At 50.4% G+C, this 17,769-nt stretch overlaps 2 protein-coding genes across 2 annotated transcripts in view; both read right to left on the minus strand.

Moving 5' to 3' along the window:
* Nucleotides 1-17,769, minus strand: part of LOC142069220 (E3 ubiquitin-protein ligase TRIM11-like) — a 264,114-nt gene that overhangs the window by 92,772 nt on the left and 153,573 nt on the right. The gene's annotated exons all lie outside the window — the stretch shown is intronic.
* Nucleotides 16,681-17,648, minus strand: LOC125621473 (olfactory receptor 5AP2-like). Its single transcript, XM_048818323.2, has 2 exons — nucleotides 17,369-17,648; nucleotides 16,681-17,084 (listed from the first exon to the last, which is right to left on the minus strand). Exons 1-2 carry the CDS (start codon nucleotides 17,646-17,648, stop codon nucleotides 16,681-16,683), a joined length of 684 nt encoding a protein of 227 aa, XP_048674280.2.

Below are 17,769 nucleotides of genomic sequence, written 5' to 3' on the forward strand. Positions count from 1 at the left end.
TGGACTGTGGATGGGATCACAGCACCCCAGGCACCCACCGAGATTTGCCTTTGTAGTAAGTCACCAGCAGGAAACGCACGTAGGCCCCAATCCTGGTGACACAGGGCCAATGGGAGCTTGGCCTTTGATCTCAGTGGGGACAGGTTTTGCCCCCACTGTCTATCTAGGTAGGTAAATGCCTCTGAGCACTGTCGTGTCTGAGGACACGCAGGGATGAGATGAGTCCAGTGGAGCTACGGCTGGGTCACACCACCTGGGGATCTGCCCAGCGACTCCAATGGAGCGACGACTGATTGGCTCCAGCTGAGGATCTGGCCCACAGAGTTTAAGGTTGATATTTTCCAGTCCTAACTAGGTGATTTGGACACACAGTTCCCATCACATTTAGTTTGAAAACATCAACCTACGTGACGCGCTCAGTGCCACACACGGAGTCTGGGGCAAAGCCAGGAACTGAGCTGGGAGTTCCGAGGGCCAGTCCAATGCCTCCAACACACGCTCAGCCGTCACCGCCTCGCTGGTGTCCATGGGTGAGGGTCTCTGGCCTGTGCTATGCCCAGAACAGACTATATCCCAGGGGTCCCTTCCGGACTTGGAACAGCTGGGAATCTGAGTCTCCTGGTAAAACTGATCCGTGGCTGTTCAAAACAATCATTTAGCATTAAGCATCCTGCTCCTCAATGAAAATTGCAACCTCTGCTTTTCCCAAATGAACAGCTTTAGGAAGATTGATTTGTGGCCAACATTTTCAAATTGGGGGACCTAAAATTCATAATAATTAGGCTGGAATTAGGCACCTAAATCCGACTGAATTTCAATGGGATTTGGACATCTGGCTTCTATAAAGCTGCTTTCAAATTGCCAAACTTAGCTCTCATCTGGCACAACCGTAGACCTCAGCCCCATTTGGCGAAACTGAGGCACAGAGAGGGGATGGGTCACACTGTCAAAAGCATCTAATCCTAGTATCCAGAGGGACAGGTTTTTAAAGGTATTTAGATGCTTTGTGGAATTTTCACAAGTGCTTAAAGAAGTTAGATGCCTAACTCCTCTAGATATGAAGAGAAATTTGGCATCCAAATCCCTTAGGCAGTTTGAAAATCTTAGCCTTAACGTCTCTGTTTTAGTCTGGGTATGTTTTTCAGGATTGCTGGGCAGCCCTGGCTCCCAGACAGGTCACTGAGAAATGCAGGTGCCCAATACACCTACAAGTCTGGCCACTTTGATTAGTAGGGATTTTTGCTGGCTAACTTTAGGCACCTGAGTTTGAAAACTTTTCCCTAAGTGATTTGGCTGAGGTTGCAAAGAAAGTCAGGGCCAGCTCCGATATTAAAGCTAAGGTCTCTGGATCCCCATCACGTGCTCCAAACTATTCTTATGAATTCTTCTTCTTCTCCAAACTTACACCAGTGAGACCAAGCTTAGAAACTGACCTCTGGAGACAAATCAGGGTCTCAGGTGCCCCAATGCATTAGCCCCACTTAAGTCATGGAAGGTGAATTCTGATTCACACTATGAAGACCCAGACCTATAACAGAAGTTTAACATTTTTGGTGATATATTGCTCTGTGTGTATGTGTATATGTGAGGAAGGGGGAATTTTTGGTAATATTTTTACGACCTCACTTTGTGCCTTGGTTTCCCCTCTATGGCATGTGGTTACCCAGTGCAGGGAAAAGGACTTTGTGTGTTTTCAGGAAAGGCTAAAAGACAGAGGAGTGTGTGTATGTCAGCTCCCTGTCTGAGTGGCATGAAGAGTTGTTAAGGAACTGGTTGAAACTGACCCAGGTGAATAAGAGGGCCAGCGAGACAATGCCAGCGCTGCCTGGATTTCCCCCCTTCTCACAGGGAAGCTGAGCAAAGACACCCACCTGCCAGCTGGAGAACGGAGGACTGGGAAGGGGTGAGCTGGGGGGTCAGAGGTGACTGCCGGACGCGCTCTCTCCTGGGAACTGACTACAGAGGTTCGACAGACACGCAGACACAGCCTGGACATGGGGTTCACTGCGGCTGGGCGGGACCCCGGGCTGACCAGAAAGGATGACGTTTTCACCTTCATTTCTCTGTGCGAACCTAAGAGCTTCCTAGGCTGTGTCCACGTGACTAATAAACCCGGCTGTTTTGCACACGCTGCCCGAGTGTCACTGCGAATCCTGGGGAAGGCGCCCGGGTCCCTGCACAGTGGACACGTCTCTCTCAGGAGTCTGGATCCGCTGGACAGAGCTCACGGGATGAAGCAGGGGGGCTGGAGCCCCAGAGGGTCAGTCCAGGAGGTGGTGAGGCCACGTGGCCTTCCCTGAAGGGTGAGTGAGACCCTTTGGGGGTCTGGCCCATCAAGGGGGATCCTCCAAGGGACTGTTCCAAAGCTGGGGGCGCAGCATGGATCCTGTGGATCTGGGACAATATGTGTGTGAGGCTGTTCCCCCCGCTGGAGGCTGTGGGATCTCCTGTGTATTTGTGTGTGTGTGTTTTGTTGTTGTCCCCGGCTGGAGGGAATGAGACCTGCTCAGTGTGTGGGTGCAGGTCCATGCATCCCTGCTGTCCTCTTCTCCCGCTCGGGTGTGGGAGGCGGGATGCGTATTTCCCTTCTGCGCCCTCTCGGAAGGAAGGACACTTGTTCTCTAAGAGTGGGTGGGTGAGGGGGGAGAAGTGCAAGCTGCTTTGTGAGGCATGGAGACAGCTCAGTTCTGGCCTGGGCCTGGCCTGGCAGGGGCTGCCGGAGCTCAGAACTCCACAGAAATACCAGAGCTCTGAGGACGCAGGGTCTGGGCCAGGCTCCTTCGCCTGCGTGCTGCAGACAGGGCAGGAGCGGTGCAGGAGGAGAGCTGCCGGTCACAACTGTGGTGCATTGACAGAGCTCTGGTGGGGGGTGGACTTGGATCGCAGAGGGTCAGGACGGACGGGAACTGTCAGCGCTGTGTGTTTGGGGCAGGGCAGCAATGACAGCTCCTTGCTGTGATGTATGGGCAGCGTCAGGACGGGCACAACAGGGGTATTGTCAGTCAGGGCTGAGATCCCTCAGCAGAGCTGTCAGGGAGTCAGGGCTGGGACCGCAGGGGGCTGCGGGTCGGGATGGAGGGGCAGCAGCACAGCTGTGTGTGTGTGAGCCCAGAGATGGAACAGGGTGGGGGAGAAGGGGGCTGTGGGTTAGGACCGAGGACATCGGCAGAGGTAGGGGTTGCGGGCAGGACAGCAATGCCCCTCAGTCACTGAGGCCTAGAAACCTGGAATTGCCTTTTGCTCAATGCCCCTGGGCTGTGACGCCTTTGCTAACCTCGTGGGAAACTGAGGTTTGTTTACATGTCTGTTTCACTGCAGCCCCCCCCAAACCCCTCACATTCCCTCACTACCAGAGGGTCTGATGGAATTTACAAAGGGGGGGATCACCTGTCACGGGCACTGGGAATGAACGGCTTGACTCCTTTGGCTTTACCCATCGGGGCTATCTGCATAGGAACAGACCCGTCCCTTCCTTTGTCTAACTTTAATCAATGCCTCTAACTTTCTGTTCTAATCAGCCCCCACGAGACTGCCACCGAGACTGGCATTTCCCCCAGTGTTGCCATTCTAATGGCCCGCGGCGGGACCCATTAAAGCAACGAGTAACTTTGTTTCTGCTGCTGGCCCGTAATGCCTCGAGAGGGTTGTCAGCTCTCCAGGCCGGGCCCAGCCCTGTGCTGGGCTGAGCCCTTCTCCGAGTGCTCATTAAGACAAGCGAAGTTCTAATGACCAGCGTGTCCTCCTGTCGGTCTCGGTACACTCACAGACGCTGCAAGGCTAATTGGAGAGAGTTCTTTTTAGAAGGAGCTTTGCTCACGGGAATGGTTTTAATGAGCACAGAACGAAGCAGCCTTTTGGGCTGGTTTTTTTTTTGTTTTTTTTTTTAAATATTTTTGTCCTAAGCAGAGCGTCAGTGAAATTAATGTGTTTCTAATGAAATGGATCCAGGCTGTACAGAAGGTCACCATCGCCTCCTGCAGCACCCCTTTCAGCTGCGGGGGGCTCTGCTGGGTGCTGCCTCTGTCTTCCCCCCGGAGAACACTTTGACTTTAAGGCTAGTAGGGACCATCATGATCATCTGGTCTGCCCTCCTGCACATCGCAGGCCACAGAACCTCACCCACCCACTCCTGGAATAGACCTCCAACTTCTGGCTGAGTTACTGAGGTCCTCAAATCTTGATTTAAAGACCTCAAGTGACAGACAATCCACCATTTACACTAGTTCAAGCCAGCAAGTGATGTGTGCCCCGCACTGCAGAAGAAAGTGAAACCCCCCCAGGCTCTCTGCCAGTCTGACCTTGGGGAAACCCCCCAAAAACCTGCATGTTCCCACATCAACTTTTGAATTAATCACACATGTATCTCTATGAGTTAACGCTCCATTCACCTTAGTTCATAGCATTGTCAGGGTGCTCACGGCAAGAGAATCTCTCCTGACTCATGCCAAGAAGAATAAACACATGCAAAAAAGAAAAAAAGTTGACATAATCTCCCCTCTCTTAGGGTTGGATTTTCGAAGGGCTTTGAGAGGGATTTAGAGGCCCAGCTCCCCTGGAATTTCAGCTGGCCCCCGTGAGCCCCTTTGACAATCCTGGGCTCTATCATTTTCTTTACTAACTTGGTGTTTATCTCATGGGAGGCAGTGGCTGGGGAGCTGGGAGCTTGCTATCTATTTCCATGCCTAGCACTGACCAGCTGGGTGACCCTGAGCAAATCACATGACTCCTCCGTGCCTCGGTTTCCCCATCTGCAAAAGGGGGTTAGCCATGCTTCTCTTTCTTTGTAAGGACTTTGAGCTCAAGAAACTTGCACTGGGTATGTGAGTGTGATGGGGTGTCCACCCCACACAAGCCCTGAGTGGGTTAATGTGGGTTGGGAGGGGCCAATTAACCTTCGATGCTGCCCCTGGAGGGAAACCAGGGCTTGATAGGGCCTAATGGCAGGTGAAGCCCAGCTGTGGGAGGAGCTGGGCGAGCATTATCAAGCTAGGAAGCCCATGCAGGAATGAGCTGCTGGGAGGCAGGATGTCTGCAGTTGTTCCTTGGAGAGAAAGGGAGTTGGCCTGGGACAAGGAGGAGATCCAGGGGGATAAAGAAGCCCTGGAGCTGTACCCTGAGCCAGGGAGTCTAACAAGAGATCTAGAGGAGTGAAGTAGCTAAGGGGTGTGGAGGAAGCTCCAGGGGTGAACCCAGAGGAAGGCAAGGAGATAGAGTGCTGGGCTGCAGCAACCGGGTCTGAGACTGAGCAGGCCTCACGTGCTAGTCAGAGGGTACCTGGGTCCCCCCACCAGCAAAGTGGCCCAGGACCTGGCACTGGGACAGAAGCTGCCCGAGAAGGCAAATGGATAGCTTGTCGGCTGGAACTGCGTTACCCTGGGGTACCACATAGTGACCTGGCCCGAGGGCTGAGTTACAAGAAGGGAGCACCCTGAGTTATAGGGAGGGGTAGCAATGTAAGCAACTAATGGAAGAGGACACCAGATGGGGAGAGAACTGATTCCCAGACCAGCTAGGAGGAGGTGTGCCTGCATTGAGTCACTCCCTTCCCAGGGAGGTCAGGCTGAAATTTCAAAAGTGCTGAGGGGATTTGGATGTCCACAACCAGCTGAATGGCCGTGAAAGTCTGTGTGTGTCTGTACTAAGGTCAGGGCTAGCTCATGCGCATTTACAGAGATGTCCTGGTCACTCCAATTTATGGTCCCCACACAGCTCTGCAGTATTTTTTGGGGCAGGGGGAAGGGCCCTGCCTGCCTGCCTGCCTATGGGGGTCTGACCCCTTCTTCTAGTCTCCTCCTACCTGAATCAGGTTCAGGTGGAGCTTGCCTTTCTGTGGGCCAGGATCTGGGGAGCCCTTGCCCCTCTGGATGGGGGAGCTGAGAACAGGCAGGCTTGGGGCATGCACCGAGGACACACTGCTGAGAAGGGGGATGCTTGACACACCAGAAACTCTCCAGCCCTGGGGTAGGGGGAGAGGAACCCCCCTCTGAAGTGAATGGGGGCAGTTCACGTGCCTCAGAGCTGTGCTTTCAGGCTGTATTGAGCCCTCCTGGGTGTTCTCTTTCAGCTGAGAACCTCTCAGGGAGATGAGTGGGCCACTTCCCACCTCTCTGAGCCCAATCTGCTGCAGATAGATGGGTGGATCCTCTCCCCTTCATTCTCCCCCAACTTCATACAGTAATGGAGTGCCAGGGCAGCTCTGCCCTAGCCAAGGTTGGGAAGCCCTTCTTGTTAAGTGGATGACTCCAAGTGCTCTAAAATTCACATGCTTATGCAGATTGTGTTAAAACTTGCCATGGCAGTCCTGGTAGCAACTGCAAACATTGCGAGGCACTGCTATTGCACTAAACCAGTGGTTTTCAGCCTGTGGCCCACAGACCCCTTTGCAGTCCATAGTCTGCGTAAGATTTCCAGAGGAGTGCATTCCTTCCTTGGAAATTTTTTAGGAGTCTGCAATGAATAAAGGTTGAAAGTCACTTCACTATAACCAAAGTATGGGGAGGAACACTGCGGAATCACAGAGCAACTCTGTGGCTGAGGGGAAAGCTCGTGCCCTTCCATACCATTGCGTTCAGCAAAACTCAAACTTCGGGTAAGGTAAAAGCCCGAGTCACCTTAACTCTTGCCTCAGTGCGTGCTGCTCCTTCCCCCCCCAACCCCCCACCCCCCATGACCCAAATACACACACTGCCTCTCTGCCTTGTCATTGCAATGGATGGATACATCTGCAGCTGCCTGGCCCTCAGTGCTGAGCCAGGCCCTGTAAAATGTAACCAGACTTTTACAACTATGATGCTTCTTGGGGTGCCCAGGGCTGGGAGTCACCTTGTTACCCCCTGCCTCCAGCACGAGGGAGTCCTGCCTGTGCTGGCTGAGTGAGAGCTCCGGACACAACTGGCCGCTCAGACGCTCTCCTTTGGTCTCCACCAACCCTGCAGGCTCACAGTCGATGCACCCCAGCTCCTGAGTCCCTTCAAAGTGTCCCCTTCTGGCATCCACCCCGATCGCTGGATTCCTTAGTTTCACCTTTCCACCCCCGGTCCTCTGTCACACAGCACATGAGTTCAGTCACAGTAAAACAAAAGGGAATTTATTTAAGAAAGAACAGAGATTCACACAGAAACAAGTGTGAGTGACAGAAGCGAATGGCTACATACAAAACAAAATCATAAAGCACAAACTAGGGCCTAAGCTTACTAATGATCACCTTTCCTATCTAATAAAGTAGATTCTCACCCCAAAGTTCAGTCTGTCACAGGGATTGCTGGCCCCACGGAGCTGGGACCTGGTCTTTCATAAAGCACCCCTGCTCGGCCAGGTACCTCCTCAGTGAACGAGTGCAGGCTCTTTCTCCTGTCATGTACGGAATCAGTCTTTTGTCTTTATTCCCAGACAGGGCCATCCCCTCGCTGTCATATCGTCTTTTTCGCTTCCACAGCGTTTTGATGTTTATAGTGTCTTTGGCTTCCGTTGATTGTTCTGGATTGGTAGACAATTGAGCGATACATTACCTAAAAGATGAGCCAGGGAGGGATGACAACTCCCTCCCAGTTAAATGGGCCATCACCGAGACACGATTCCCTGCTGACTAACTCTTACTCCAAGACCATAAGGGAAAAACTTTTAGTATAGCTACATTATTCCCTATATGTACACCTCGCAATAATTGAGTATCCGTACATTACAAGCTTTCAGTAGACACCTTGGATGCTACCCTTTACGGATAGACAGTTTATGTTTATGGATAAACACCATGAAGGTGATGTATTAGTTGTAGTGAGTTTGTCAGTTCTGAGACATAAGTTGCTTGTAAACAGCAAACTCTTTGCCAGTTGGCACCAAGGGGCCCCTGTGTCACAACAATCCCTTCGCTGTTGCATGCACGATACCAACTAACCCTATACTTTCCCTACCCATCATTAAAGCTGCAGACCACTCTCACATCCCATCTCACTGCTGTCAATACCTGTTCCAATACAGAATCATTTAGGTCAGTGGTTTTCAAGTGTTTTTTCATTTGCGGACCTCTAAAAAATTTTGAATGGAGGTGCAAACCTCTTTGGAAACCTTAGACATAGTGTGCGGATCCCAGGTTGAAAACCACTGATTTAGGTTGTGTCAATAGCAGGGCACTGGGGTCATCTTGTCCTGGGCAGTGAGGACCTCTCAAGGTTCCTTCCCACCCTGCATTTCTGTGATTCACACAGGGACTTAGAGTGGAGCAACTCCTAGCTTGTCAGCGGCAAGGACATCCTTGGGATTCACAATGCCTGAGATAGGTACTCAGGCTCCCTGGACAATGAATGGGGAGCGACAGGGCAAAGACTGAGAGTCACAAAAGCCAGCGTGCTCTGCAGGCAGGCACCTAAGGTAGCCCCTGGGAGATGCTAAGCACAGGAGTGTGTCCCAAACCTGCCCCCTCACAAATTTCAGCACCTAAATCCTGGCTGGAGGGAGGTGCATCCTTCTGACTGGGGCTCTCAGCCCCTCTCTTTGAATCAGACGCAGCTGCCCCGTAACTCTGAGCCTCAGGGGGTACAGCACTCCCCCAGCACATGGGAGACCCTGGATCCAGTCCCTCTGCTCTAAAGGCGTGTTCATTATTTAAAGTCAATCAATTATGACCCTACTTGGAGTGTAGCTTTTAGAAGGAGACTCCAGCCTTCCTGAAAAGTCTCCAGATGATGGCAACTCCACCACATCCCTTGGTAAATGGTTCAGAGTTGCTCCAAGACAGGGGTAGGCAACGTGTCCGTAGTAAAAATTGTGATGTCCATGACAATTGGAATCTGGGTTGAATGACTGAAAGACATAACCCTTCCCACAATGCCTATCACTAAGTCCAGTAATTTTGTCAAGTGTCTGTCGCACAACATAGTGGTGCTGACCTGTGCTCCAAGAACGATTTGGGGATCTGGAAAACCAACCTTACAGTGAAAGACTCAAGAACCTCAAACTATGTAACTGAACAGGGAGACGGTGAGCAAAGCTTCCACAAAGAGTTGACTAGAAGTACCTACAGGGAGGGTGTTGGTGGTTGCCAGGGACTCTTCAGTCTCCTAGACAAAGGCGAAATGAGAGCCAATGGCTGGCAGCAGAAGGGAGACAAATTTGGGCGAGAAAGAAGGAGCACATTTTTAACAGTGCGGGCAATTGGCCATTGGAACAGTTTGTCCAGGGCTGTGGTGGATTCTGGGTCATTTGCAGTCTTTAAATCAGGGCTGGATGCCTCCTTCTAAAAGATCCTCTCTAGCTCCGGGACAAGCCAGGGGTGTTGCCAGGGGTGGGCTCGGGCTAGAGGGGGTTCACCCCCTGCCAGATCTGAGCGAGCCTCCTGCTTGGTGAGAGCCCGCTGGCTGCCCAGCAGGAGGACGTGCAGGGAGAGTCCCCGTGGCCCAGTGTGGTGCTTCGGGCAGAGTCCATCCTGAGCGTGCCCAGCGTGCCAGGCCTGTCCCCGGTGTGGGGAGTAAGATGGAGGGAGGGGAGGGGAGGGGAGGGGAGGGGAGGGGGAAGGGGCTGCAGGGGAGGGAGGGAGACAGACACAGCCAGCTGCTGCCATCAGCACGGCCACACGGCTGCCTGTGCTCCCAGCCTCCCACCGCCCTTCCCTTTCCCCTCCAAACCCCCATCATAGACCCCCCCAATTAATCCCTTCCCACAGTGCCCCCTCAACCCCCTCCCATAGACCCCCCAACCCTCCTGCAGTCCCCAGCCAACACCCCCACCACAGACCCCCATATAACCCCCAACCCTCCCCACAGCTCCTGTTTAAATCCATCCAACCCCTTTTACCCCATCCCCAAATAAACAAATCCACGCACCCCCGGAGAAACCCAAACCCCACAAAACCTCCTTCTGCCACATCCCCCACCCACCACACTACACCAACCCCCTTCTCCCCACATAGATCCACCTCATGGCACACCCCTCCAACTAAACACCCCCAGAAAACATCACCCTGACAGCACCCCCTCACCCCACCCAGACCTCCCCCCGCCGCTGCTCATCCTCCCCCAGCCCCATTCCCTAATAAACCCACCTCTGAAAACCGTCCCTGCGCCCCCAACCCTCACCATCCTCAAACCACTTCCATCCCCACACTTCCCTCTGTCTTCACCCCAGCCCCTCCTGCCACTGCTCCAGCACCCTGACTTCCCCCAGGGCCCTTTTGTGGCCCCCAACACCCAGGTCCATCTACCCTACCCATCAGCCCGAATGCCCCCAGCTCCTGGCTACACCAACCCCCCTCTCCCTTCTTCAATCGCTCCGGTCCCCTGGGGCTCACCCTGGAACCCCCCCACAGGCCCCTCACCACTTTACCCTGGCACCAGCATCCTACCTTCACCGTATGTGGGGCTGGGGACCTTTTTCCCCCTCCTTAGCCCTCCCCTTCCTTGTCCCCTTGGGGTGGTTGGAGGTCTGAGCCCCCACTCATTGGAATGAGCTGCCCTGCAAATCTGAGAGTGGGGAGAGCCAACAGGCCAGAGCAGGGCGCCGGGCCCAGCCCCACAGCACGCTGCTGTGGGGTGAGCGTGGGGCAGGCTGGCTCTCCAACCTCCCTCCCCTCCTTGCTGGGGCCTCATCTCCGCACCAGGCTGGGATAGAGACAGCGACCCCGAGACTGGAGAGTGGGGCCTGACCATTTCCCTGAGCTCCCCCAAAGGGTATCTTCACCAGCCCCCTAGGGCGATGGGCCTGAGGGGGGAATCGCTGGCTGGAAAGCTCCAGCCTCTGCTATGCGGGAGATGTGACTAAAATGATCAGAATGGATTTTTTTCACCTTAAAATCTATGTATCTAGGAGCTCCTCTCCCCCAGGGAACAGCGGGTTAACGGGGAACTGTGAGTCTTGCAGGGTGGAGAGGAGGTGTGTGCGCATGGGCGGGGCGGGGATTGTGAGTCTGGGCCCCTCTCTCTTTCCTCAGCTGAGTAGAAAGGAGCACAGTGCAAACCACCTCCAAAGGTTTTGACAGAAAACTGAAAACAACAGCACATTTTTTTGAGAGAGAGAGAGAAAGAGGAAAAAATAGGTGGGTGAGGTGTTACCTTTGATTGGTCCAACTTCTGTTGGTGGGAGAGACAAGCTTTCATGCTTACACAGAACTCTTCTTCAGTCTAAGAAATGTACTCGGTGTCACAGCTAAGTACAAGGTGGAACAGATAGTTTATCATAGTTCACACACATTTCAGGGGACCATTCAATTTGAAATGTCCCATTTAGTTGGGGATTGGTCCTGCTTTGAGCAGGGGGTTGGACTAGATGACCTCCTGAGGTCCCTTTCAACCCTGATATTCTATGATTCTATGATTAACACCTGTCAGGGCTCCTTCCCCACTCCGAACTCTGGGGTACAGATGTGGGGATCCACATGCAAGACCCCCTGAGCTTATTTTTACCAGCTTAGGTTAAAAACTTTCCCGAGGCACAAACTCCACCTTGTCCTTGAACAGTATGCTGCCACCACCAAGTGATTTAGACAAAGAATCAGGGAAAGGACTACTTGGAGTTCCTGTTCCCGCAAAATATCCCCCCAAGCCCTTACATGCCCTTTCCTGAGGAGGCTTGAGAACAATATCCTAACCAATTGGTGCAAAGTGAACACAGACCCAAATCCCTGGCTTTTTGGACACTGAAAAAAAAATCAATCAGTTCTTAAAAGAAGAATTTTTTTTTTAAAAAAAAAGGTAAAAATCCCCTCTGTAAAATCAGGTTGGAAGATAACTTTACAGGGTAACAAAAGATGAACAAAACACAGAAGAAGCCTCTTGAACCTTAGTTTCAAAGTTACAACAAAACAGGGATAAACCTCCCTCCAGCAAAGGGAAAATTCACAAGTTGAGAGACTGGTTCAGAATGGTTTAGAGGACATGGATTGAAGTCTAGTCCCTCTTAGTCCTAAGAGCGAAGGAAAGCAGAAACAAAGAACCGAAAACAAAGCCTCCCCCCACAGATTTGAAAGTATTTTTTGTCTCCATTGATTCCTTTGATCAAGTGCCAAACCAGGTTTGTCTCCATTGATTCCTTTGATCAAGTGCCAACCTTACCTGTAAGGAGGAATTTTAGGCTACCCTTATGGTTATGACACACACACACACACACAGTCATGGGAGGGAGGGTGGGAAATGCAGCTGTGTGTGTGTGTGGGGGGGGTTAGTTGGTTACAGTTTGTTGTAATAAGCCATAAATCTAGTGTCTCTATTCAGTTAATGATTTTTAGTGTCTTGCAAAGTTATGAATTTAAGTTCCCAGGCTCATCTTTTGACAGGGTTGTGCAGATTTCTTCTGAGAATGAGGACCGAGAGGTCAGATGTAGAGTGATCGCTTTGTGAAAAGTATCATTAAACAATTACAATCCACACTCAATGGGGATCACATTCTGAAAGAAATCTTTCCTGAACCCCCACTTCTGGGTTTCAAACAACCCCCCATCCTTTCCAACCTCACCATCAGAAGCAAGTTCCCCACAGATCAGGACACACCAACTCAAAGCCGCATCAGACCCTGCCAGAACAACAGATGCAAAAGCAGCAGACATATCTCCTCTGCTACAATGAGCAATACTTCCCCCAACACACCTTTCAAGATCCATGGGTCCTATCTGTGCCTATCATGACATGTGGTGTATCTCATCCAGTGAATCAAATGCCCAGACAACAGCTATGTGGGTGAAACCAGACAATCACTATGCTCTCAAATGAATTGACACAGAAAAATGATAAAAGACAAACACTGTATCACCTTTGGGTGAACACTTTTCACCAAGAGATCACTCTATAGCTGTCCCTTGAAATATGTTAACTACTTATGTTAAACAATCTGTTCCACCTTGTATTTAGCTGACACACTGAGTACATTTCCAAGTCCTGAAGAAGAGCTCTTCTGTCTAAGCTTGAGTCTCTCACCAGCAGAAGATGGTCCAATAAAAGATATTATCTCACCCGCCTTGTGTGATGGGATCCCTGGGGTACAACCTGGAGCTGTGGGACTGCTGTATCCCCTTAACTCTCCAGCCTGGGCTGTCTCTCACAATACTATGCCAGTGATAAGCAGCAAACCCTTCCAGGTGCTGTGATCACAAAGCCATCATCTTGCGGAGACCCACACCCAGTTAAATTGCATGAATGTTCTCCAAGCCACTCATGAATTATACAGAGAGAGGCACCAGTCAATTACCCCAGCCTTGCACCCTAGAAACATACCGTCTTACACTGTGCACTGGATATAAGCTGTTCAGGAAGGGCAGAAAAGGTGGGGGAATTGCACTGTATGCAAGACATCAGTATGACTGCTCAGAGCTCAAGTATGAAACTGCAGAAAAACCTGAGAGTCTCTGGATTAAGTTTAGAAGTGTGAGCAACAAGGGTGATGTCGTGGTGGGAGTTTACTATAGACCACCAGACCAGGGGGATGAGGTGGACCAGGCTTTCTTCCAGCAACTCGCAGAAGATACTAGATCACAGGCCCTGGTTCTCATGGGAGACTTCAATCACCCTGATATCTTCTGGGAGAGCAATACTGCGGTGCACAGACAATCCAGGAAGTTTTTGGAAAGTGTAGGGGACAATTTCTTGGTGCAAGTGCTGGAGGAACCAAATAGGGGCAGAGCTCTTCTTGACCTGCTGCTCACAAACCAGGAAGAATTAGTAGGGGAAGCAAAAGTGGGATGGGAACCTGGGAGGCAGTGACCATGAGATGGTCGAGTTCAGGATCCTGACACAAGGAAGAAAGAAAAGCAGCAGAATACAGACCCTGGACTTCAGAAAAGCAGACTTTGACTCCCTCAGGGAACTGATGGGCAAGATCCCCTGGGAGAATAACATGAGGGGGAAAGGAGTCCAGGAGAGCTGGCTGTATTTTAAAGAATCCTTATTGAGGTTACAGGGGCAAACCATCCCAACGTGTAGAAAGAATAGTAAATATGGCAGGCGACCAGCTTGGCTTAACAGTGAAATCCTTGCTGATCTTAAACGCAAAAAAGCAGCTTACAAGAAGTGGAAGATTGGACAAATGACCAGGGATGAGTATAAAAATATTGCTCAGGCTTGCAGGAGTGAAATCAGGAAGGCCAAATCACACCTGGAGTTGCAGCTAGCAAGAGATGTTAAGAGTAACAAGAAGGGTTTCTTCAGGTATGTTAGCAACAAGAAGAAAGTCAAGGAAAGTGTGGGCCCCTTACTGAATGAGGGAGGCAACCTAGTGACAGAGGATGTGGAAAAAGCTAATGTACTCAATGCTTTTTTTGCCTCTGTCTTCACAAACAAGGTCAGCTCCCAGACTACTGCACTGGGCAGCACAGCATGGGGAGAAGGTGACCAGCCCTCTGTGGAGAAAGAAGTGGTTCGGGACTATTTAGAAAAGCTGGACGTGCACAAGTCCATGGGGCCGGATGCGTTGCATCCGAGAGTGCTAAAGGAGTTGGTGGATGTGATTGCAGAGCCATTGGCCATTATCTCTGAAAACTCATGGCGATCGGGGGAGGTCCCAGATGACTGGAAAAAGGCTAATGTAGTGCCCATCTTTAAAAAAGGGAAGAAGGAGGATCCTGGGAACTACAGGCCTGTCAGCCTCACCTCAGTCCCATGATAGAAAAATCATGGAGCAGGTCCTCAAGGAATCAATTCTGAAGCACTTAGAGGAGAGAAAGTGATCAGGAACAATCAGCATAGATTCACCAAGGGAAAGTCATGCCTGACTAATCTAATTGCCTTCTATAATGAGATAACTGGCTCTGTGGATGAGGGGAAAGCAGTGGACGTGTTGTTCCTTGACTTTAGCAAAGCTTTTGACACTGTCTCCCACAGTATTTTTGCCAGCAAGTTAAAGAAATATGGGCTGGATGAATGGACTATAAGGTGGATAGAAAGCTGGCTACATTGTCGGACTCAACGGGTAGTGATCAATGGCTCCACATCTAGTTGGCAGCCGGTATCAAGTGGAGTGCCCCAGGGGTCGGTCCTGGGGCCGGTTTTGTTCAATATCTTCATAAATGATCTGGAGGATGGTGTGGATTGCACCCGCAGCAAGTTTGCAGATGACACTAAACTGGGAGGAGAGGTAGATACACTGGAGGGTAGGGATAGGATACAGAGGGACCTAGACAAATTGGAGGATTGGGCCAAAAGAAATCTGATGAGGTTCAACAAGGACAAGTGCAGAGTCCTGCACTTAGGACAGAAGAATTCCATGCACCGCTACAGACTAGGGACTGAATGGCTCGGCAGCAGTTCTGCAGAAAAGGACCTACGGGTTACAGTGGATGAGAAGCTGGATATGAGTCAGCAGTGTGCCCTTGTTGCCAAGAAGGCCAATGGCATTTTGGGATGTATAAGTAGGGGCATAGCGAGCAGATCGAGGGACGTGATCGTCCCCCTCTATTCGACATTGGTGAGGCCTCATCTGGAGTGTCCAGTTTTGGGCCCCACACTACAAGAAGGATGTGGAAAAATTGGAAAGAGTCCAGCGGAGGGCAACAAAAATGATTAGGGGACTGGAACACATGACTTATGAGGAGAGGCTGAGGGAACTGGGATCGTTTAGTCTACGGAAGAGAAGAATGAGGGGGGATTTGATAGCTGCTTTCAACTACCTGAAAGGGGGTTCCAAAGGGGATGGCTCTAGACTGTTCTCAGTGGTAGCAGATGACAGAACAAGGAGTAATGGTCTCAAGTTGCAGTGGGGGAGATTTAGGTTGGATATTAGGAAAAACTATTTCACTAGGAGGGTGGTGAAACACTGGAATGCGTTACCTAGGGAGGTGGTAGAATCTCCTTCCTTAGAAGTTTTTAAGGTCAGGCTTGACAAAGCCCTGGCTGGGATGATTTAATTGGGGAATGGTCCTGCTTTGAGCAGGGGGTTGGACTAGATGACCTCCTGAGGTCCCTTCCAACCCTGATATTCTATGATTCTATGATTCTACGATATCATTGACCCTTCTTATACTTTCTCTTCAGGTGCTAGAAAGATCCTTGCTGTGAGGTGGGGTCGGGGAGTACCCATTGTGTACCTGCCCTCTGAGGAGTCTCTGGGAGAGTGGATTTTTCTTGATGGGCCATCAACGCCTCTCTGGCCAGTGATGGGTGCCCCTTTGTTGTTACTGAAAGGCCAGCTGTGCCCATCTCCCAACCTCACTATATTTCAATAACACATTTAGCACTTCTTCATAACATCACATACAATGATAGTACCCACAATTCAACAGGATACTAATGCTCAGCAGATCCAGACTTCTTAAATGATCCCTCCCAAAGCACACTTTGTACCAAACACAGCATCCTCCTATCCCAGTGATGAATAGGGGGGCCCAGGGTGCTATTTTGAGGTACAGAGGGTCACAGCTTGTCTTTGTAATATTCTGGGACCAACACAGCCACAACAGTGCATGACTTTTTTTTTTTTTTTTTTTTTTTTTACAGTTTCCATCTGAAGGTTTTCAGATGTCAGTTGCCAAAAAGCAAAAAAAAAATTCATTTTTCAGGTTTCAGTTATTTTGATGAAAAGTCAAAATCTTCTCTCCCCTCCTCCCCCTGCAAAATTCCAACCATCTGTATCACTCTTAAATTTATATGTATATATGTGTGTGCAAGCACACACATCTCTTGTACACTGCATTTCTGTATCAGGGCCCACTTAGACCCTCCTTCTTTCACAATAGAAAGCAGATTGATTGATCCTCATTTCATTCAACTAGTCTGACTTCTGTGTGAGGGCCAGACATTTCCTGACAGCTTTTCTCAGGGCCTCCTTGACCTCTCTGTTTCTCAGGCTGTAGATGAGGGGATTGGCCAGAGGAGTCAGGACTGTGTAGCAGACAGAGAACACCTTGTTCAGGGCTCTCAGGTTGCTGGATTTCGGTAGCATGTAGACAATCATTATGGTCCCATAGAAAAGTGTCACCACGATGAGGTGAGAGAAGCAAGTGGAAAAGGCCTTTTGCCTCCCGGTGGTGGAAGGGATTCTCAGGATGGTGCTAACAATACAAACATAGGATGTCAAGGTTAATAGAAATGGGGAAACTGCATCTGGGAAGGAAAATATGTAAAGAACCAGCATAATCTGGCTGGTGTCACTGCAGGAGAGCTTTAGCATTGGGATGAGATCACAGAAGAAATGGTCCATTACATTGGGGCCACAGAAAATTAATTGTGACATAAAACGCATCATTATTGTACAAGGTAGAAATCCACTTATCCAACACCCAGCTGCTAGCTGGAGGCACAACTTGCCATTCATACAGGTTCCATAGTGCAGTGGTTTGCATATGGCTAAATACCGATCATAAGACATCGCTGCCAGGAGAGAACACTCTGTAGTTGTTAGAAAACAAAAGAAAAAAACTGTGTCATGCAGCCCCCCACCGAAATGGTTCTGTCCCCAGTCAGGAGACTAGCCAGGATCCTGGGCAGGAGGGCAGAAGTGTAGCAGGTCTCCAGGCAGGACAAGTTCCCCAGGAAGAAGTACATGGGGGTGTGAAGGTGCTGATCATTCACAACTAGAGCAATGATGAGGAAGTTCCCTGCCATGGTCACAATATAGATCACTAGGAAAACCAGAAAGAGAAGGATCTGCAGTTCAGGGAGATCCCCAAACCCTAGGAGGATGAATTCTGTCACATCTGTTTGATTTTCTGCATCTCCTTTCTCCATGAGCTGCATCCTGTAATCATGAAAAGTAATGAACATCGAAAGATTTGGCTGTACCATGAAATTAGATAGATTTCCATCTTTTGATCCCATAAGAGTTCCCACTGCAAACTGAGAGCTGGGTTTATATTCT

This window comes from Caretta caretta, chromosome 14 (assembly GCF_965140235.1).
Source record: "Caretta caretta isolate rCarCar2 chromosome 14, rCarCar1.hap1, whole genome shotgun sequence".
NCBI classification, from domain to species: domain Eukaryota; kingdom Metazoa; phylum Chordata; order Testudines; family Cheloniidae; genus Caretta; species Caretta caretta.